Source organism: Scyliorhinus torazame, chromosome 2, assembly GCF_047496885.1.
Source record: "Scyliorhinus torazame isolate Kashiwa2021f chromosome 2, sScyTor2.1, whole genome shotgun sequence".
Lineage (NCBI taxonomy): Eukaryota > Metazoa > Chordata > Chondrichthyes > Carcharhiniformes > Scyliorhinidae > Scyliorhinus > Scyliorhinus torazame.
This window is the reverse complement of record NC_092708.1, coordinates 159,265,094-159,288,775: the sequence shown is the minus strand read 5'-3', so window position 1 is coordinate 159,288,775 and position 23,682 is coordinate 159,265,094. Positions and strand designations below refer to the sequence as shown.

General features: G+C 42.8%; 1 protein-coding gene across 1 annotated transcript in view; it reads left to right on the top strand.

Annotated features, from left to right (window-relative positions):
* Positions 1 to 23,682, top strand: part of gtf3c3 (general transcription factor IIIC, polypeptide 3) — a 121,592-nt gene that overhangs the window by 70,481 nt on the left and 27,429 nt on the right. The window contains exons 9-14 of the mRNA XM_072478677.1: positions 5,206 to 5,306; positions 6,432 to 6,603; positions 10,281 to 10,483; positions 13,468 to 13,569; positions 15,808 to 15,943; positions 21,026 to 21,251. Of these exons, the coding sequence (XP_072334778.1) occupies positions 5,206 to 5,306; positions 6,432 to 6,603; positions 10,281 to 10,483; positions 13,468 to 13,569; positions 15,808 to 15,943; positions 21,026 to 21,251 (940 nt within the window). The remainder of the gene's footprint in view (positions 1 to 5,205; positions 5,307 to 6,431; positions 6,604 to 10,280; positions 10,484 to 13,467; positions 13,570 to 15,807; positions 15,944 to 21,025; positions 21,252 to 23,682) is intronic.

Genomic DNA, 23,682 nt, shown 5'->3' with positions numbered 1-23,682 from the left:
AACCATCCCGAGCCATTTACGGACATCCTTAGCCGTTGTGGGTGCAGGGTACTGACAAATGGGCTGAACCCGACTTGGTGATAGCGCCCGTGCATCGGCGGATAAAAGGATACCCAGAAACCGGACTGTTGGTTGGGCTACTACTACTTTGGCGGGTGACTCAATGTACCCTAAAATTGAAAGGTAATTTAATAATTGAGCCGTATCTTATTTACAACTTTGTTCTGACGGGCTTGCGATCAGTAAATCGTCAACATACTGTACGAGGGTGGATCCCCCTTTTAATTCCTGGGGCTGTAATTGTTGTTGGAGACAGCGGGAGAAAAGGGTAGGCGAATGTATAAATCCTTGAGGCAACCTAGTCCATGTGTATTGTTGATTTTGATATGTAAAGGCAAAGAGATACTGTGAATCTGGGTGCAAGGGGAGGGCGAAAAAGGCATGCTGGAGATCCACCAGGGAAAATGTTGTAGCGTCCGCTGGGACTTGGGCTAAAATGTGGGCTGGATTTGGGACCAATGCGTGAAGGGGTTGCACCATGGCATTAATTGAGCGCAGATCTTGGACGAGGCGATATTGATCTGGCTTGCCGGGCTTCGGGACTGCTAGTATTGGAGTATTACAAGGAGAGTGACACGGAACCAAAACTTGTTGCTGAATAAGATTCTGTATAAGTGCCTCTAGTGAATTCTACAAGGATAGTCAAGAACTGTCAACTTAAGAGAACTGTCATTATTCTGAATATTGCTTTATTAATTTTAAGAAACCAACATATCTTGCTAGTAGTGCCTTCTTTAATAGAATCGACGAATTCATCTACAGAAAACCTATATGTTTAATAAGTTATTGTGTTTGATATTTTAAAATAAATGTTTAGAATTAGCCTGGAAATTAAAACTTCAAACAATGGAAGCTGGTTTTACAAAAACCAAAACAACTCAGATTAAAAAGAACAGATCGTTCAAGGACATTTGATAACGGGAATTTGGCAGCAATCCAACTTTTACTCCCAGTCCATTCGAGTGACAATTATTTTATTTTTTTAAAGTTTGGAGGTGCGAATGGCATCATTCCAAGCTATACGCCTCTTTCTGTCTCTGCAAGAAAATTAACCCCTTCAACAAGCCCCTGTGTATAATCCAGAAGATGTCAAAGTGCAGAATGTTGTACTTTCATTCCCAATAACTCTAAAGAAGTTAAAGATTTGGCATTACATATCCAAAAAGAAATCAAAAAACTTGATCCACCCCAATTTATCTTCCAACTGTACCCCCAATCGATGAATTTGAGCTGAAATACTATTATTGAAATGTTACTGATCAATCAACTGTTTGACTGTATTATATTGTATAATTTATTAATACTGAATCAGTAGTATCAAATTTGATTAATTTATTGATTATAATAATTATTTTGAAATGCCTGGTTGTTGGGCCCCGGGGGTTGGCAAGGTTGTATGCTATATTGGGAACTTGCCGGACGGGGAACTGACACTGCGGTTGATAATCGTCTGGGTAATCAGGGAAATCCACCTCTGGTGCCCCCTCTTTTCCCGGGACTAACTCATGATTCATCTGTGGGAATTGATTAGCATGGGTTTTAGAACGAGTGCGAGTCGCCGGACCTCCTTGCGACGGTGGAGGTGGTGATAGTGGCGTTGGGAGCGGTGGATAAAGGGCTTGAATGTACACATCTTTAATGTAATTTCTAACATGGTCACACCAGAGGAATAAAGAGTTTTTTTTTGTCTGAAACATCATTTGTTTTAGAACAGTTTAAACTACAATCAGAACCCTGGGAATGTAAGGTGGAGGCGGTCGTAGTGGCGGTGTAACGGTCAGTCGTCCCCTATATAGCCAATTTTCAGGGTCATCATCATCGTCTCCCTCGGTCAAGGCAAGGCCGGCCATTTGACCGTACGGTCCTGATTTAGAAATGGGGGTTTTTACAGACTTAGGTCTTTTTCTATGGTGGGCACATTCCTTTTTCAAAACCTCTGCAGTCTTAATAATTCCCCCTTCTGTTAATTCAATACCCAATTTTAAAGCGTTAGCCTGCCAATTAGCCAGTAAAGATGTATCTTTTAAATTTTTGGCAGTACTCCCGCCATAACTCAATCGATTTCTTAGCCGTGGAGCTACGGTTATGTTGCCAAATAATCTGCTGTGCCTCTATAACGGTAGGCAAATCTTTTGATCCTCCCAGGGGCCATTTCCCCTTTCCCAATTTCTTATGCAATTCTCCCGATAACTGCCGCAGCTGCTGAGAATGTTCCGGATACTGTTCACAAAGAGTTTGAAGCGCGCTTCCACTATCAGAGGTGCTATCTAAAGTACTACCCATTGTCTCCTATCCTCAGATGATCCTTATGATTCCCTATTTAATTTTGGTAGCAATCCTAAATCGCCTATTCAATCAAGAATTTAAACGGGGTTATCCTGCCCCGTTGCCCAATCAAAAGGCTAAATCAATTTGTTCGAAAGTGACTTTTAGAAGGTCAAAGTCTGGAAATGAAACATGAAAAGAGAGAGAGAGAGAGGACTGATTTAAACAGTCTGACAGACTCAGGGAATCAAAGACAGAACAACAGACAGACTCAGAGAATTAAAGACAGAACTAACGGATTTAAGAAATTGTTCGAGTGTTCCGACAGGGCACGCAACGGTCAAGCCCTGTTTATTATGTTTCCTTCAGGTGTTATCCGCACCACCATTTAAATTTTATAATATATAATTTGGACAGAGTTATCCGTTCTCCGTAATATTCAATCTGATCAACCCGAAGTGTCGAACAAGTCTAGACACCGGTTGATATACTTATTTATCGAAAACCACCTTTTATCACGAAGGTATTAGGCAACCCTAAGGATCATCATCACTCATTTACCCGGAGATTTAAGGAGGACTCTAACCTCCCAAGGTTTCCAACCTGGAACTTTGGGAAGGATTTTAACCTCCTAGGGACTCCAACCCGGACTGTTTAGGGAGGACTCTAACCTCCCAAGGTTTCCAACCCGGGACTTTAGGGAGGACTCTCACCTCCCAGGGACTCCAACCTGGGACTTTAGGGAGGACTTTAACCTCCCAGGGACTCCAACCCTGGACCTTTTAGGGAGGACTCTAACCTCCCAGGGTTTCCAACCCGGGACTTTAGGAAGGATTTTAACCTCCTGGGGACTCCAACCCGGACTGTTTAGGGAGGACTCTAACCTCCCAAGGTTTCCAACCCGGGACTTTAGGGAGGACTCTCACCTCCCAGGGACTCCAACCCGGGACTTTAGGGAGGACTTTAACCTCCCAGGGACTCCAACCCTGGACCTTTTAGGGAGGACTCTAACCTCCCAGGGTTTCCAACCCGGGACTTGAGGAAGGATTTTAACCTCCTAGGGACTCCAACCCGGACTGTTTAGGGAGGACTCTAACCTCCCAAGGTTTCCAACCCGGGACTTTAGGAAGGTCCAACCTTCCTGGGACACCAACCCTTTCAACCCTTCTTCGTAACGGGTTTGCCGGACTGCTTTGATTTCGTCAGAGTCTCCACCGAAACTGAACAGCAGGGCATGGCCACACTCAGGACAGCAGAGGGGGGAACCAAACTGGTAACAAGGGTACTCCCGTTTGGTGGCCAATTCCCTCCTCAGCGTCCGAATGAGATCAATCTGTTACGCCGTCAGGTTCCAGGGAGGCTCCTTGAATCCCACTTCCGACACCAAATGAAGATTCTTTTGCAGCCAGTCCGGATGAAATGATCAGTCGAATACCTCGTTACTTTAACATATGTTTATTTCTCGGCCGGGACTTGAACACTGTACATCAGAGTGTCTACAGATGCAAGTCGAAGTTAATACAGCAGATAATTACTTATATAATAAAATGACAATGTTTCCTTCCCAAGGACAGCCCCTTTAGAAGAGGTCTGAGAAATACAGCATTCCGTGGCTCTCAGCTAAAATAAAGTTATCTGTAGAAATAGAAACGATTCCCAAGGCCGTGTTTTGTTACTGCAACTGTCTAGCACAAAAACATAAGAGATAACATAAATTCCGTTAGACCAAAAAGTTCTTTTTGACATTTCATTTTCCCATCAAGCTTGATTCTAGATCCAAACTAAAACTCGGTTTGACATCCAGTAGCTTGATCCATATTCTCAATACAGCTGAAGGTGGTATATAGAGCGCACCTCACGAGGGCGAGGATGAGCCGATTTTTTGAAGGAGTGGAGGATGTGTGTGAGCGTTGCGGGGGGCGCCCGCTAATCACGTTCATATGTTTTGGTCCTGTCCAAAGCTAGGGGAGTACTGGAAGGAGGTGTTTAGGGTAATTTCCATGGTGGTGCACGTGAAACTGGACCCGGGTCCCCGGGAGGCCATATTAGGGGTGTTGGACCAGCCAGGGTTGGAATTGGGTGTGGAGGCAGATGTCATAGCCTTCACCTCGTTGATCGCCCGAAGGCGGATCCTGCTGGGATGGAGAGCAGCCTCTCCACCCAGTGCCCTGGCGTGGCGGGGGGACCTGTTGGAATACTTGACCCTTGAGAAGGTTAAGTTCGAACTGAGGGGAAGCTCGGAGGGGTTCTACAAATCATGGGCACTATTTATTATGCACTTTCAAGAACTGGATAACATCGAACATTAGTTGGGGGGGTGGGGTGGGTGGGAGGGTTGGGGGGGGGGGGCTGTGTAGATTAGATTAAGGGTTACTATGGGTAATCCCTGATTCCTTTTTGTCATTTGTTTATGTAAACATGCAGGCTGATGTTTGGGGGTTGGCGGGCGGATGGGATTGTTGTTATTGTTATGGGGATTGACATATCTTGCTGATTATTATTTATTGTTGATGGGTGTAAATGCGGGAGAAAATGTGAAAAAAGAGGAGAATAAAACATTTTAAAAAAAAATTGAAGCACACTTTATCAGCATGTCTTAATTCCTCGTGTAGCAAGTTTCCAATTTTAACTATACTGCCGGAAGTGGCAGAAGGCTAGAGGGTGAGTTACCCGTGGGCATTTTGAAGAGCCAGGTGGTCATTATTAATCGCCTGGGAATATATTTGTTCTTTTTGTAGCGTAGGCCTAGATCTGAAGTAAGCTGCTCAGGTATTGGAAATGGGGATAAAGTAATGAAAAATGGAGTGTGGAGAAGAAATGAAACTGTAATGGAGAAGAGAATGCAAACCAAATTATTTTCTCTGCTTTATCTGGTTATAGACATTACTTACAACTGTCAGATCCCAGAAACGGTTCCCATAGATATCCGAGTAAAGCTGATCGTGTGCTTGATCCATCTTCATATCCTCAAGCCTCTTGATGTAAGTTTCAATGCAGCATGATTTTTATACTAAATTATGATCAGTATAGTGTATAAGTAAACTTCACGTTATCAAAATAGTTTTTGCAATAATTCAGTTCAAATGACTGCATTTGTTCCTAATCTAAAGAAAATTGACTGAACTTTGTTTCATTTGCTTTATCTAAGTGAAAGAGCCATTGTTTGGGAAATGAATTTATTTTTTGCATATTTTTATGTCAAGCATTAAACACTTGGTTGATGTTATACATGGGTTAATAGGCCATGAATGTTGTTTCAACGGTACATTCGAACCCCCGCTTCCATCGGTCTGGCATTCCCTATCCCAGGACGACTGTAACATCTGCTTCTGACTGACTGCTAGTTTAGTGCTAATTGATGCCAAATTATAAACAGGTTTGGGCTGTGGCATCATTCAGATGACAAACTAGATCAAAAAGACAGTTTGGACTTTTTCAGCAAGCAGTGAGAATTGTGTCCCAGCCATTCAAACCAGGTGAAGTTTCACCCCAGATGTGAAAGAACAATCTTTTAACCTGCTGCCCCATTCGTTTCTACTTTCCTTTTGCAGTTTTTTGAATACCTGGAAAATTAACTTCTTCCCAATAAAATATATTCAGCATATTCTAAAACACTTTATTCTGTTGCATGATTATTTAATGCACAACCAAGTTATATTTTTTACTGATACATGTGAATATAATGTTACCATTAAACATGAACAAAAGAGCTAATTTGGAAACAAAAAATGGATCTTCTTTAATGGAGGGATTCAGAGTTTTATTTGGATGCTAAATTCTAATCTTAAACATTGAGTTCTTGCTAGAATTTTGGATTCTAACTTGCTAGAATTCAAATTTACACAAAAGTATTCATACTTCATTTGAAGTTACAGAATGCAGCTTTTTGGTTGCAATTAAGAGTAATTGTGATTCCTATATTTCCCATAGATCGAACCTATTTTTGTAAGTATGCATTGTGCTTTTAATTCAATTGGAGTCCATTTTAAAATTCAATTAAGACAGAATTTCATTCAGCTTTATATTGCAGCTTAAAGATGATAATGCTAAGATCTGTTTTGTTTAGCTATTGTTAACTAACAGAATCAAATTTTCTTCATCTTTAGCTTTTAATGACCAACTTAATGGAACAGAACCCTGAAGACATGGGAGATCTTTATTTAGATGTGGCTGAGGCTTTTTTAGAGATTGGCGAGTATAACTCTGCATTGCCCCTTTTGAGCGCCCTTGTGTGTTCAGAACGATACAACCTAGCAGTTGTTTGGCTTCGTCATGCAGGTAACGACTCAAAAACTGATAATCTGAACCTTGTTATTTAAAGTAAATGTTTTTTTATAGTACAGTGAACGTTATTGAAAGAATTATAAACTGGGGAAGTATGCTTGAATTAAACTTTTCTTTTAATTGAGCAGCATGCTGCATGTTGGCGAATGAGATCAATCCAGTTTCTAGTTACAAGGAATTTGATGTTTTATTGGTTTTATCTGCAAGATAGCTTGCCCAGTCAGCAAAATCTTCTTCACACAGCGAGTGGTTAGGGTTTGGAATACACTGCCTGAGAATGTGGTGGTGGCCGATTCGATTTGAGGCATTCAAGAGGGAATTAGATAATTATCTATAATCTACAGGATTATGGGGAGAAGGCAGGAAATGCACATTCAGTGAGTTGGCGCACACATGATAGGCCAAACGGCTTCCTTCTGCGCTGTAACAGTTCTGTGATTTTGAGATTCTGAAGATATTTAAAGGAAATGTTGCAGCTGCCATGTTAAATGTTCTTTCTTATCGATTTGAAATCTTGAGTCAGTCAAACATTGCCATGGTCCATTGTATTTTAACAAGTAATTTATAATAATGCTATTAAATGTTGGTTTAAAAAAAAGAGATGTTTTGCTTCTGAGTTGTAAAAGGCAAATTCACAAACAAACTGAGATTTAACAGTTAAAATTCATCACTGTTCGAGTTGCTTTCATTTATGGATTCCTTTTACTATTGATCTGTCACTGCAAATCTTTTGCATCCAACTGAAAGGGCAAACAGAAGCCAAACATTTTTTAACCAAGCATTCAGCAGTATTACTTTAAATTGCTTGTTAAAATACAATACACCATGAAAATGGTATAATGTTGGACTGACTCTGGATTTCAAATCGAAAAGAAGGAACATTTAATGTCGCAGCCGCACCCGAAAAACAGCATGTTCAGCAGAGCAGCATTCCCTCAGTACTGCATTGAAGTATCATATTATGTGCCCACGTTTTTAAAGGCTTGAAACCACAACCTAACTCTTGAGACAAGAGCACTACAAGAAATACGTAATGACCAGTTTTGAGAGGGTGAATAATGAAAAATTTTTTTTTTTTTTTTAAATTCATTCACGGGATATTGGTGCCCACTCACCATTTAATTCTCACCCCCATTGCTCATCCCCAATGCCCCTTGAGAAGGTGATCGTGAACTGCCTTCTTGGACCACTGCACCAGAGTGCTGTTAGGAAGGGAGGTCAAGGATTTTCACCCAGTGACAGTGAAGGAACTGCGATATATTTCCAAGTCAGGATGGTGAGTGACGAGGTGAACTTCCAGGTGGTGGTTTTGCTATGTGTCAGCTGTCCTTGTCCTTCTAGATGGTAGTGATCATGGATTTGGAAGGTGCTATCTGAGGAGTCTTGGTGAATTCCTGAAGTGCATCTTGTGGATGGTACACACAGCTGCCACTGTCCATCGGTAATGGAAGGAGTGAATGTTTGTTGATGTCGAGGTGCTGAACCACATCTTCAGAAGCCTGAACAGATGACTTTGGCTATTTTGGGTCTGACCCTCTGTCTGGGACTCTCATGGAGGGATGTGTAGCTATCTGTTCACCTTGTTCCTTAGAATCCATCTATGGACTTCAAAGGGTGGAATGAAGAGCTGTTGCAGCCTGGATTACAGGGTGATGAAGGAGTCATAGCAGCTTCCAGTAAGGTGAATGCACATATGGAAGAAGCTCTTGTAGTAGCAGGCCAGCTGCATGTTGAGGGAGTGCAAGCCCTTTCTGTTGATGAATTTGACTGGTCAGTCAAGTCACTGATTTTGATTTTGATTGATATTTATTGTTACATGTACCGAAGTACAGTGAAAAGTATTTTTCTGCAGCCAAGGGAACGTACACAGTACGTACATAGTAGACAAAAAAAGCATCGACAGAGTACATTGACAAATGGTACATCGACAAACAATGATTGGCTACAGTGTAGAACAAGGGCCAAACAAAGCAAATACATGAGCAAGAGCAGCATAGGGCGTCGTGAATAGTGTTCTTACAGGGAACAGGTGTTCTTACAGGGAACAGATCAGTCTTGAGGGAGAGTGCCTTAATGAGCTCATGGGGGCAATCAATGATGTCTGCACCTTGGAGAATTTTGAGATGGTGATGAATCACATTTCCCTCTGTGCCTGGGATGTTGCATTCATGTGGAAGTGAATGTATTAGTGACCTGGATCAAATAGGGCTTCAATGACCTGGATTCAAGCCCCACTCCAGCACCTAAGCATATAATCTAAGATAATATTCTCGTGAATCATAGAATTTACTGTGCAGAAGGAGGCCATTCGGCCCATTGAGTCTGCACCAACCCTGGAAAGTGCACCCTACCTCCACCCTATCCCCATAATCCAGAAACCCCACCTAACTTTTTTGGACGCTAAGGAAAATTTAGCATGACTAATCCACCTAACCTGAACATCTTTGGAATGTGGGAGGAAACCGGAGCTGTCAGTCACAGCCGAATAAAACCTATTTCACATTTATGTGAATGAAAGCTGTGCAGATCAAAGATCTGAGGATGTTTAAACTCAGCTGATGTGGTTTCGGCTTTCTATGAATTTACAACTGCTTCTTTCTCTATCTGAGCGGGCAGGTGTAGGGCGCAGGTGAGTTTTAAGACAGTGATCTTTTCATTGTCTCTGAACTGCTTCTCCAGCTTCCAGGCAGGGGTCTCTGTAATGGCGGGGTGGGTGGTCTGTAGCGAAGGGCTTTTGAATGGGTGTGGTCTCTTTAATGGGGCGGTGTCTCTGTAATGGGGGGTGTCTCTGTAGTTTAGGGGGGGCTCTTGTGGAAGGCTGTCTTAAGGGGGGATTCTGATGGGGGGAGGAGAAATCTGTGCAATGGGTGGGATCCCTCATTGGGGGGTTCTCTCTGATGGTGGGTCTCTCTTATAGGGGTCTCTTAATTACAGGGCGGGCCCGGTCTGTGGGAGGCGGGGGGACCCATCAAATCCCATGGTAGTCAAAGGGGTAGCCGTCAGACCATGATATTGGGCTGCCCACTGGAAATGCGGCCCATTAACAGATTTTGCAACTGAACCCCTCATCATCCCCACCATGCAAAAATTTTCATGACAAGGGATACATTACCTCTGGATTCACGCTTCTAGTGCAAGCGCAAATCAGCGGCAGGTCATTTTGGCAGGAGAACAGTCTGCCATACGGAGAATTCAGCCCGTGATATATATAGACGGAAGCCTTTATTTTGAAAAGCATTAGTGTTTACTTCAAATGGTTATGAAAGCATTGCTAATAATCTCAAACAAAATTAGAAAGATAATATTATTTACATTTGAAGGAAATATTCAAAAGGAAAGAATAGTTATGGTACCAAAATGGTGCAATTCATCTAACTCTACTGCTGTGAAGAACTTCATTTCTCCTGCTGTGCCCAGCTTCCCTTTGCTATAATATGAGGTTAAGCTAGTCGTGTGTGTGACATATTGTTAATTTCCAGTAGAACCTAAACTGTCAGTTGACACATTTACTGTAGTCTAATACATTCTGTTAATACTTTCTTTATTCGTGTTTGTGTTCTACTTGATTGTAACAGCATATGGAAAACTATGATCAGAAGGGAAATTAAAAGAAGGAAACAATTTTGAGAAAAGGAAAGATGCTCTGCTTAATTCTGATTTTCTCATTTCAGAGTGTTTGAAAGCATTGGGACACATGGAGCTAGCAGCAGAGAGCTACACTAAAGTGGTGGCAATGGCACCGTTGCACTTGGATGCACGTATTTCCCTGTCAACCTTACAACAGCAACTGGGGCGACCAGAGAAAGCTCTTGAGGCTCTGGAATCGATGCATGATCCAGAAACACTAACACATGATGCGAATGCAGCTCAACAGGTATGAAATGTTGTATCTGGTTAATTCTCAGCTGGATTGTCAAATGCATTTCGCAAAATAGTAACTTACTGGCAATATATTGGATGTGTTAAAATTTTAAAAAATATTTAGTTTGCCACACAGTAGAAATTTGATTGGTGCAGTAGAAGGAATTTTGAGCCTCATTGAGTTTCACATATTTGCCCATGCACAAATTCTAGGTAAGCATTATTTAGCTCACTAAATATAAACTTTACAGTACAAAATAGGTTCACTAAATGGGGCTTACTGTATAGTGCATAATGGAAGAATTGGCATTCCATTCATCAGCCTATTGCAAGTGGCCCTCAGTTTCTAAAGGTATCAAGTGAACTTCATTGGAACTCACTTATTCCTCTTCTTGAAATGCAGAGCTCATTGCTGAAAAATATTTTTCATTAAAATGGCTATTAATTACATTGTTAAGTAAATGACTCATAAGCAAAACTTTTATTGATTCTAGTCTGCCTCGTATTAGTATTTGTTAGTTGGTGGGATGTGCAATTTTGTATGGCTGCACAATGATATACAATGTGTGATTGAGGTATCCTGTCTAAAGAAGACAGTGACGCTGCCCTGTGAAAACGATGGCGCCTGTTGGCTGATATCATGGATTTTACAAGACATAATAGGATGCAATATGCCCAGCAACAGGTAGAAATCTGCCTAGGAACACCAGTAGTCAGCCTACAAAAGGCAGGATGAAATGGGTCTTTCTCATGGAAGAGATTAGCAGATAGGATGAGGACTAAATCCTCTATTAATAGAAACAGATTAGCTAAACAATTGGGAGATCAATGAGGTATATACATGCTAATGTCAAGGAATTTGAGAGGGGCAGACAGCCAAATACAAAGAAGGCAGCATCAAAGTGGAATAAAGGCATAATTGCCAGGACCCTCAGAAGCAAAGCAGGCCAGTTGACACCTAGCAACCTCCGAAGCTAACAAGCCAGTTTCCAGCTTGCAACCTGGAGGCAGGGTTTTACATGTAACAGCCTCCAAGTCTGAGATAGTTTTAATATTTTCGCTGGACCACGCAATTTGTTCCCCATGCTTAATTCAACTCCCTGTATCGTGTGGTAACTGAAAATGAATTTTGACATACATATCTAGTTAATTTGGAGCTTTGACAAAGGTCATCTGGACGCGAAACGTGAGCTCTTTTTCGCTCCCTACAGGTGCTGCCAGACTTGCTGAGATTTTCCAGCATTTTCTCATTGGTTTCAGATTCCAGCACCTGCAGTAATTTGCTTTTATCCTTTATTTAATTTGGATGTTGTTTGGGGGAAAGGGCAAGTATTAAGGAGTTCAGGGATTTAAGATATATTTTGGAAAAAGAGGTACGTCCTACATAAACTGTATGTGTTTAGTGATTCATATGCGTAATTGTCTTAGATTAGGGGCAGCACAGTATTATAGTGGTTATCACAGTTGCTTCACAGCTCCAGGGTCGCAGGAGTTGCTATCTTTATTAATAACCACCAGCTGTGAGTATGTTTCTTGTATTGACCAAATGACCACTCAACCAGTATGTTAGTTCAAAAGACAGTTTATTAGTAAACACAAGGCTTATCTCTATGTGCAATGATACACGCGGCTACGCATTAAACTACACCTATCAACTAAGATGACCTTTACTTAATTTCTGGATGACCGGCTTTGTGCAGGTAGATAAGGCCTTTATCTGAATCCCCATGTGTGGCGACTGGAAGTCGTCAGGTTCGTCTCGGCTGCGGCTCGTCTCTCTCAGGTAGCGATCGCGGGTCTTGAACTTGGCTGGTCGTTATGCTGCAGTTGGTGTGGACACAGGCCGGTTCCAAAAGAGACCGATCCCTAGTTGCACAGTGTCTCTTATCCTTCTCCCTTTTTGCGCCCTTTTGGGCGGTGCTAACTCAGGATCCAATGGATCGATAGGGTCTCGATCACTCTAATCGATTCTGGCCAATTAGGGACGGGTACCTCAATGCCTGGGCGGGTCCTAGTTACCATTGTCCCAAGTACGTATGCCTTTCCAAATAAGGGGAAGCGGTGCCGGTGAGTCTGCTACTGTTCTATTCCTTGATTTGAGTCTATTGTCCTGGGGAAATCGGTGATTGACCTTTTAACAGGTGCAAGTTTCAATTCGGTCTGGTTTTCCTTTGCACAATACACAGAGGCTGTGTACTGTCTGTGTCCCAACTTCACCACAATTCCCATTATCCTTTGCGGGCGACCATTTTAGATGGCCACACAGGTCTGGTTCCTGGCTTGGGTCACTGTCTGTGCAGAGTCTGCACGTTCTCCCCGTGCCTACGTCGGTTTCCTCCGGGTGCTCCGGTTTCCTCCCACAGTCCAAAGATGTGCCAGTTAGGTGAATTGGCCATGCTAAATTGCCCTTAGTGTCCAAAAAGATTTGGCTGGGTTACGGGGATAGGGTGGAGGTGTGGACTTGGGTAGGGTGCTCTTTCCAAGGGCCAGTGCAGATTCGATGGGTCAAATGGCCTCCTTCTGCACTGTAAATTCTATGAAATTAGTGTCGTCCTGTTCATGTATTTGTCTTTAATTTACTAAATAGTCTTTGATAATTGTTGCACGACGACTGGACTGATTATTCTCACAGGGGTTTCACTTGACTCTTCACCATTCCAAAAACAAAACTATATACGCCCATGAACCAGGATTCTGTGTTGGGATACCCTCACAGATAACATCCGTGTGGTTCTTGACACTGATCAAAGTGATGATACTCATGAAGAAGAAAATGTCAAAGCACTTGAAGAAGGCAGTACGTTAAACACCAGTCACTTTTCTGTAGAACATCTAATGCTTACGATAACCAATGGAATAAAAGGTTGTCAGTAAACTATTCATATACAGTTTTCAGCAAGAGATATTGGATAAAGTTTCATTTATTTCTCTCCTTCCATTAATTATTTTAATTGGCAGGCTATCTAAAACTCAAATAACATCTTGTATATCATCCAGGAACTGAAGCTGTTACTCCATCGCTCTACCTTACTGTATTCCCAAAAAAAGTTGCCCGAGTATGTTGATGCTTTACTTGCAATGCTAGCAATGCTTTTAAAGGTGAGTTGGAATTTAGCTCTTGTTCCACAATTCTTAATGAAAAAATCTTTGCAAACAAAAATAAAATTGATATGCAACTTGCAATACCAAAGTAAAGTGGCTTTTTTCATTTGCATGTTTGCTCCTGAGTTCTCTTGATGTTGCTCTTGTTCAAGTCTGTAGTAATGTATTAAGGGCGGCACGGTAGCACAGTGGGTAGCACTGTTGCTTCACAGCTCCAGGGTCCCAGGTTCGATACCTGGCTTGGGTCACTGTCTGTGTGGAATCTGCACGTTCTCCCTGTGTCTGCGTGGGTTTCCTCTGGGTGCTCCGGTTTCTTCCCACAAATCCCGAAAGACGTGCTGTTAGATAATTCAGACATTCTGAATTCTCCTTCTGAGAACCCAAACAGGTGTCGGAATGTGGAGACTAGGGGCTTTTCACAGTACCTTCATTGCAGTGTTAATGTAAGCCTACTTGTGACAATAAAGATTATTATTATTAATTAGCATAGACAAAATTGCAAATATGTTCAAAACGCTAGATTATTAGATCCATATGAGAATTAACCAAGTTTTGTCCCAGTGAAATACACTGTTTTATTCTCGGTAATTGGAATTACTGAAAACTGTTTTTGTGAGTACATATTTCTATATATATGCTATTTCCTCAAGCTCATAACCTTGATATTAGCACTGGTAAAGATTAAGTGTCATGTGAACCCACAACTGATCGAATAGAAGCAATTAAAAGCTGTGTTGCCATCTCACAATAGACTCACCTGATGAAGGAGCTGTGCTCCGCAAGCTAGCAATTTGCAACAAACTTGTTGGACTTTAACCTGGTGTTGTACGACTTCTTACAATTCAAGGTAGATCATGTTAGTATTTATCACTGTTTGCTAGTAAACCCAAATCATTTTGTTTTTGCTTAAAATGATGCACTGTGTAATGATGTAACTATATCTCATCTTGATTGGTGTGGAGAGGCTTCATAAAGATCAAATTAAATGATGGACCAAAAGACAGGGATGGTCCAATAATAATCCTGTTCTGTGCTAGCAGTAGAGGTACTGCAGTTAGCAAGGACACCCTGGGCTAGGGAAAGGAAAGTCAGCCAGTGCTCCTGCACCTGATCACAATTCAATAATGATACTGGAAATTACTTGCGTAGGTATCTGGTGGAGATAGGGTAGACCTTAGCTATGATTTTCCTCATGTTTGCTGGCATGTCTGACAGACAAATAATGTCTGATTGGGTGAGATATCACAGGTCATTTGTAGAACAGTGAATCTTTAAAGCGTCAAGATCTGCAGAAGAGAAAAGGGACAAAATTTGCATAGGAAGTGAAGACAAAGCAAAATAAAAGTTGCACCATCAAGTTCTCTTTAACATGGTAAATATAATATAATATTCTGTCTTTTAATGTTACTTTCCAATTGTGGTGAAGCATTGGAGAGCCTATTTCTCAAAATTCGGTGAGCTGCTTGGAAGTAGATTAGAATAGCCTGTGTTGACTTGACTAATTTAATTATTTTCAAAAATGATTTGTGTTTACTACCAGACAGTGATAAATACTAACATGATCTTTTGTGAATTGACAGCACAGCTTTTAAGTTGCTTCTATTTGATCGGTTGTAGGCTCACATGACACTTAATTTTACTGGTGTCAATATCAAGGTTATAAGTTGGAGTAAACAGCACACATCGAAATATATATTGAATCAGTTAAACTGGCAAGCATTTACCAATTTACTATCCTGTATAGGGATAACGAAATGTGTAATTTTCAAGCTGATTCAAAGGGCACATTTGTGACTTTAATAATGCATAATTGTGTAGTAAATCAACATGTTGAACACTGAATGCTGACAATGTTGTCTGACAGTGAAGATAAAATTAAAATGCAGATTTGAAAAAATACAATTACTAAGACACTTTGCATTAAAAATGAATGCCAAGTGCTCAGTTTGACTTACACTCGTTGCAGGTTACAATGAAAGCTCTGAATGTTGCTGCTATTTAATCATTATCACTCATTGTTTTAGAGTGATGGAAAGCTGGAAGACACAAAACAAATGCCAACAATTTGTTACTTTGTTTAGATGATGACATGACTCCATCTTTTAAGGAGAAATTTTGGAGTAGTAACTGCATTACCTTGGGGCATTAGCTGTTTTGATATTTTTGCAAATAAAAATGGTGTACAAAAATAATTGTGCCTAAGTGAAGAGCAATTTAAACTATTTTTTATTGCAGGTTGCAATGAACAGAGCTCAAGTTTCTTTGGTTTCAAGGTCCAAGAATGGGGAAAAGCACTTGTACCTTGTAATGGACTCGAGAGATAAAGTTAGTGACATTGATGATCAGGAAGCTGCATATTTAGATGTCAAAGGTAAGGAATGAAACACCATGGACACAATTCTCCACTCCTGAGACAATGGGCGGGATTGTCCCGCACATGGCACGATGGCCTGACGCCGGCTCCAAGAGCGCGCGAACCACTCCGGCGTCGGGCCACCCGGAAGTTGCGGAATCCTCCGCACTTCCGGGGGCTAGGCGGCGCTGGAGGGGTTGGCGCCACGCCAACCGGCGGCGAAGGGCCGCCGTGGGCCAGCGGGAGTTGGCCCCATGTGCAGAACCGCAGGAGTGTTCTGGCGCATGCGCAGAACCGCAGGAGTGTTTCCTGCGCATGTGCAGGGGGTTTCTTCTCCGCGCCGGCCATGGCGGAGCCTTACAGAGGCCGGCACGGAGGGAGCCTTACAGAGGCTGGCGCGGTGGGCCCCGATCGTGGGCCAGGCCACCGTGATGGCCCCTACCCGGGGCTGGATCCTCCTTCCCCCCCCCCCCCCCCCCCCCCCCCCCCCCGAAGACTCCGGTAGCTGCCCTCCAAGCCAGGCCCTGCCGGGATGGACCATGTCCATTTCACACCGGCGTGACGGGCCGTAAATGGGTGGCCGCTCGGCCCATCGGGTACCGGAGAATTGCCGGGGGGGGCCGCTGCTAATGGCCCCCGACCAGCGCAGTGCGATCCCCACCCCCGTCCGAAAACCGGCGCAGGAGAATTCGGCAGCCGGCGGCGGGGCGGGTTTCGAGGCGGGGCGGGTTTCACGCCGCGCCCCCGGCGATTCTCCGAGCCGGCGGGGGGTCGGAGAATCCCGCCCTATGTGTTGACGCCGGGGCAGAATTCGTGGACTTTCATGACAGCAAAACAGGTGCCGAACCTGGTCCGATTCAGCGACTGTGGAGGGGCTAGCACCTGGCCACATGAAACACCATCGATTCCAATTAAACGGTGCGGGATTCGCCGGGTCTGTGATTGACACACTGGAGGCTGACGAGCTGTAGCCGCAGAACACATTACAATTCCCCACACGTATTCATCCCAGTCAACAAGATGGCACTGGTTGTGCTGGAGTGCACCCATACAGCTGATGGGTTGGCTGGGGCCAGCGGGCACCTGGGGGGACACCTATACGACCCGTGGTCCTAAGTTCACAGTGGGCTGTCAGCAGCGTGTGCAGCTGCGTGGTTGCCTTGCCGGCTGCGGCAATGGTGTTCTGTGCCCGTCCACCCTGACCCCACTGCCGACCTCCTGGCCACACCCGGCTACTCCCAGCGGCCCTGGCACAGCTGTCAGCAAACTATGGCGATGTTGGACTCGGAGCATCGTGGAGTCAATGGAGAATACCGGGTCAGGCCCGCTAATGACATGCATATGGCGTTTACTGTACGTGCGTTCCGGACCGAATTGACGCAGCTGTCGAGGTAACGGAGAATGGAGATTTTGATATCGGGACCTATTTTCTGCCCAATCGCATTTTGCAATTCTGCGGTCAGCCAACGGAGAATCCCGCCCCATGTAGTGTTTTGATTTAAAACCACTCATCCCAGACAAACTGGTCTGGCACCATTCTAAAATAGAGCCAATACTAAGCTGTATGAGTTAGTAGGTCATGCAAAGTAAGAAACTCTTCAACTGTATGTGTTTGACTATGGCAGGACTCCGTTCTCTATAATCCTCCACTTGTCATTTCCATTCTTTGTGGTCTAATTCTCAGAACTCTATCCAAATAACGCCGGTTAAGTTGATGGATAGTAACTTCAATTATTGTGTGTGGGCTTGTGTTCCGTGGAAACTCACAAACTGTCAGAATTCGGCTCACTTAAGTGCTATCAGGAATTGATGCAGAATCCGCTAGGGCTGCTCCAGGGTGGCCCTAATTAATGCGCACTGCAAGTAATATTGATAATTTATTTCTGCCATAAATGCTTTTCACACTTCCAAGGATATCATTTGACCTTATTGAGTGTAATCATCCTTCTGGAATCAAACAGCTTCCCACCATATTGACATATTTACCAAGAGCCTTTCTGATACTTCTCAGATCCCCTGAAAATTATGAAGTTTCCCAGTGAATACGTATTGTGTATAGAATTAATGTAAGAAACCAACATTTCTCTAATTCTGTATTTGTGGTCCATTCGTTCACAGTGACCAATCTATAACTGCATCAGGCGCACAAAGGGAAGGATAGTATTGTTTTTCTTGTAAACGTAACAAAACCTCACTGAAGGTATAGTGAAAGAAGAGTTTTTTGAGAAAGCAATTGGAGAAGAGAGAAATAACTACACAGAGGCAGGGAACTTGAAGGTGAAGGCAACACAGCTGGATGTTCTGCCAACTTCAGGTGGACTGAAGGTTCAGAGGATGGTCAGTTGGAAGAGCAAAAGGCACATGCTGGCACAGGACTGGTGGAGGTTGCAAATGTGGGAGTTGCAATGTTGTGGATGGATTTGTAAATAAGGATGTTTTGGAGAATAGGGCACAAATGGAGATCAGCAAGGATAAGGTAGCTCAAGGAGCATGATGTAGAATAAAAATTGGGGAGTTGGTGAGAAGATCATTGGAGTACCATAATTGAGCTTGACAAAGACGCCAAGTAGTTTCTCAGCAGCACTGTAAGTGACATAAGGACAGTGGTGGGAAATGTTATATAAATGTTGGTGATCGGATGTGGGGTGTGATGCTTAGTCCAGGGTCCAACAGGATACCGAGGTTGCCCATCATAGCAAGATGGAGGATGGAATTGTGAGTTGGGATGTGAGGATCTTGGTGGGAGTCAGGTAGGATTTATGTCTTCATTTCTAAACATTAATCCAACCTGAAGAAAGTGACTTTGATTCAAACTGCATATAAAAATGCAATGAACCTGAATCTGATCATTCTTCATTTACCATTTCATTGCCGGAATTAGTTTTGGAAAAAACAAAGGCTATGTATGTTTTTAGATTAGTCAGACATTTATCTACTTCAATAAAAAATAGAAAATGCCTCATAACCTCTGCAGGTCTGGCAGCATCTGTGGAGAAAGTTATATTGGACTCGAAACATTAGCTCTGTTTCTCTCTTCACAGATACTGTCAGACCTGCTGAGCTTTTACAGCATTTTCTGTTTTTATTTCAGATTTCTAGCATCCAAGTATTCTGCTTTTGTTTGTCTACTTTATTTTTTGCAGTTCAGTAAACAATGAATTCCAATAGATTAATTTGAGAAGGTAAGTGGGCTTTGTTTGAGATTGCATTTGCTCCAAGGTACCTCTCTAGTGATTGTAAGTTAGAACCCAAGTGACCCTGTGTGTCTAATTCAATATTTAAGCCAATTGGTCTGGTTGATTGATCAGCCAACCAGACTGATGAATGGGATATAAAGGGGTAGGGCTGTCATTAGCAGCTTGAATTCTACCCATTTGACACCAAATACCTTGCAAACCTATACAACTCAGTTGGGATAATGTTAGTCTGAAGATTTAAAGGTACCTGGTCCAATCCTGGGTTTTGGCACGCAGCCAGACAATTGTTCCTGTCACTATCTCCTAATTCCCATTGGCTTTTAGGAAGTCTTGTGGCACCCCTACCTCTGGATCAGAAGCTCTGGGTTCAGGTTTAGCTGGCCACAGAGGGAGTGTTCATAACGCGATTCTACTGGCTGATAATTAGTTCAGGAATCCTTCCACCACTTTCCCCAAAAAGGTAAAACAGTGTAGGTGTGAGGATGCACTTCTTTTAAAAACCCTATTTGTTGAAGTAGTTCTAAGTGGAAATGCTCTGGGAAGCCTACAGGTCAACCTCTGTACCTCTATGCTCATGTCAACCTACAGCTAAGTTAGGATAAGGTATGTCCCTATGAGGAGGGAGTGTGCACTCCATATTACACAAAACTCTGCTTGGATGCATTTGTGGAAACGCTTAGTCATGGTGACGGGTGTCAGATATTCAGCTAACTGAATAAATGTAAGCAGAAACCACCAGTCTGTAGTGTAGTTTTTAGATTGGACAGCTTCATAGCACCCTCAGCCTGGTTATAGAGTCATGTGGGACCTGGGTCCGATCCCAACCTTGGGTGGAGTATGTACATTTACCCTGTGTCTGCTTGGGTTTCCTCTGGGTGCTCCGGTTTCCTCCTCCAGTTCAAAGATGTACAGGTGAGGTTGATTAGCCATGCTGAATTACCCCTTCGTGTCCAGGGATGTGCAGGTTAGGGCATAATAATAATAATCTTTATTATCACAAATAGGCTTACATTAATACTGCAATGAAGTTACTGTGAAAATCCACTACGGCGCCTGTTCGGGTGGGCACACTGAGGGAGAATTCAGAATGTCCCATTCACCTAACAAGCACATCTTTTGGGACTTGAGGGAAGAAATCGGAGCACCCGGAGGAAACCCACGCAGACACGGGGCGCATGTGCAGACTCTTCACAGACAGTTACTCAAGCCGGGAATCGAATCGGGTCCCTGGTACTGTGAAGCAACAGTGCTAACCATTGTGCTACGGTTAAGGGGCTACGGGGATAGGGCGGGGGAGTGGGCCTAGGTAGGGTGCTCTTTCAGAGAGTCGGTGCAGATTTGATGGGCTTAATGGCCTCCTTCTGCACTAGGGATTCTGTGTATCCCAAAAGCCACCTTCAGTGGTACTTTTCCAGGACTCATGGGGAATGGCCTAGCAAGGACAAAAGCATACTTGAATGTGTCTATGTCAGTAGCAAAATTTACATTTGTATCCCTTGCAATTTTCAAAATACCCGCCTTGTTCTTTTCAGTCACCACTCAGGATAGATGGTATTGTTCCCTGAAATATATGACGTCCATTGGCCTGGTAGGATAGAACCATAAAATTCCTACAGTGCTGAAGGATGTGAGATTCCATTGGATCAAATTAAATCTGAATACTTTTAAATATAACCCTCATCATAAAGGCATCATTTTGCTCCACAAAAAAGGGGAGTGCTTTGTACAGTATCCAGACATTTTTTCCCCTCTTTAAATGATACCTTTTTAATGGACATTGTATAATGATATATCGTTTTCATTTCATTTACGTTCTGCACATTACAAAAGTAAATACTCTTTTTTTCCCCCCCCCCAATTGTGACAGCTAACTTAAATACTTCCATGTCTTTTTTTAAACCAGGAAAAACTAGTGTTCTGAATAAGGATGACTGGTGGAATTTATTGTTAAAAGCTGTTTACACATTGTGTGATCTCAAACGTTTCAAAGAAGCTGAACTCTTGGTTGATTCGTCCTTGGAGTACTACTCGTTTTATGACGATAGGCAGAAACGGAAAGAGTTGGAATACTTTGGCCTGTCTGCTGCTGTTCTGGATAACAACTTCAGAAAAGCATACAATTACATCAGGTACTTCAGATCAATCCATTCTTAACGTCAAAATCTGGTGAATTTCAGTTGACAATCGACAGCAGCGGTTTGATGATGTGAGCACTAACAGAAATGCATTCTATATAAAAGGAAGCACATAAATTTATACAGTACCTTTCACTACTTCAGGATGTTCCAAAGTGCTTTACAGCCAGTGAAGTACAACCATCCCTCATTTAACATGCCTAATGTGTTTCTAAAAGACAATATGCTAATTAAAGACATGCTGAAGGAAAATCACTTGCACATCGGATACCGTGTAATGAGAATGTGTTATGGTCCTGACCTGTTATTTTTACATTAAAAGCCTTTTGGCTGCCTTGAATCTAATTGACCCGAAAATTATGTTAATAACAAACCTCCTGCTTGACATTTCCCATCTCCAGTTTACCATCTCTCCCACTCACTGCCTGTCCCAACTCTCACGCTCGCTTCTTACCATCCAAACCCGTCCACTCACGCCGCTCCCAACTTGCTGACCCCCCCAAAACCGCCGATTCTCTTGCTCACTGCTTCCCCCAAAACCTTCATGCTCGCCACCTCTCCTGAACACAGCTGATTCTGTAAAACTTTGCATTTCTGCTGAGTTTACATCAGTCAAATAAATAATTTCATCAAATTGCACCTCAATAATAAAACTTTCTGCACACAGAACTCATGGTCCCTCAAAACCTACTCACTAGTTCGCAGTGCATCAGTCAAACACCTCAAATGGCGACTTCCTTTCTCTGCCATCTCCTGCTTCCAGAGCTCTACCTCTTCCTGCACTGTCAATGGGCGAGCTTCCAGCCAATCAATTGTTGCTACGTGACCTGGGAGCGACATTGAGCGGAATCAGGTACCAATGGAAATTCCACCATGTGTGGCATGACAGCTTCATGAAACATCAATTGACGGAGCAATAGAATTCTCTCTAAATGCCATGTGTTAACCAAACCATGTGGCTCTTGGTCTGCTGCATGGCTGCGTAGGCTTGCAGCTCAGAGGAAATCTTGTTTAAAAAATACTTAGTTGGCTGTACAGCTCTTCGAGATGTCCAGTAGTGAAAAGCTATATAAATGCTAGTCTTTCCTTATTATCATAGTGAATCTAAACCAAGTATTGCTATTTTTAGAATCTTGTAGCTGCAATGTAAGTTGCAAATTGTCAATAGGCCTCTGGTTTCCATTAATGAAGTTCCATGAATGGTCAACAGGAAGTATTTTACTATGCTTAAGTCTTCATTCGGGCAGCCTGAAGGTAAGGGAGCACAAGGTGATTGACGAGTGAGTGGTGAGTGCATATTCTTGTCATCCTAGGGACAAGTGTTAAGTTAATTTCTGATAAATTTAGCTGTTTGTCTAATAAATGGAGATATGACAGGGCACCTCAGTCCTTTGAAATATGCACCCAGTGACATGTGGGAACTCCAGGGTGCTTCTCGTGTCTTGGACAACTACATGAGCAGGAAGTGTTGGACATTCAAGGAGCTCAAACTCTGTTTTTCAAACCTTCGAAGCTGACATCACTGTAGTGTACCTGTGAGATTGGGAGGAATATGGATATTGTGTTCTAGGAGGTGATCACCCTGAATCTTAAGAGTGTGCAGGCAGAGAGAAAATGGGTGACTGCCTGTCGAGTGTGTCTTGCTCTCTAAGCAATATAATACTGGTGAGAGTAATGGTTCCTCTGGGGATCAATAGTGATAGGGAATTCAATGATTAGGGTAACAGACACGTATTTTTGTAGCCCCAGGTGTGACCCTACAGTGGCGCTTTTACCTCCGTGGTGCCATAGGATAAGGTTGTCACTGAGCAATCGCAGAACATTCTAAAGGGGGGTTGAACAACCAGCGGTTGTGGTTCCTTTTTCGTGCCAATGACAGATAGAAGGATCACCATTATTGTGGCAGGAGGGTTTGCCAGTGTTGCTGGGGTGAGTTTGAACTAGCTTGACAGGGGGGTGGAACCTGAGTGTCAATTCAGAATAGAGAGAAACAAAGCTGGAAATGAAAGACAGAAAATTAGTAAGCAAATATGGAAGGCAGAGGAAACATAAACTAAGAAATAAAAACAACAGAATTGTTCAGTGATTAATCAGTTATACTTCAATGCAAGGAATCTGGAGAATAAGGCAGATGAGCCAAGGGCACAGATAGTCATATGGAAGTATGATATCATCGCTATTAGTGAATTATGGCTTCAAGAAGACAGGAGTGATTTTTCAACATTAATGTTACCCTGCTCCCCAATGGGATAGAGAGGGGAATAAAAATGAGGGGCGAGCGGGCAGTTGATATTGCAATATTGATTAAAGCAACAAGCACAGTTGTGAGATTGGATGACATGCTAAAAGGAGCTTCAAATAAGGTCATATGGGTTGAACTGAGAAACAAATAAGGGCCAATTACTGCTGGGAATATATCTCCAAA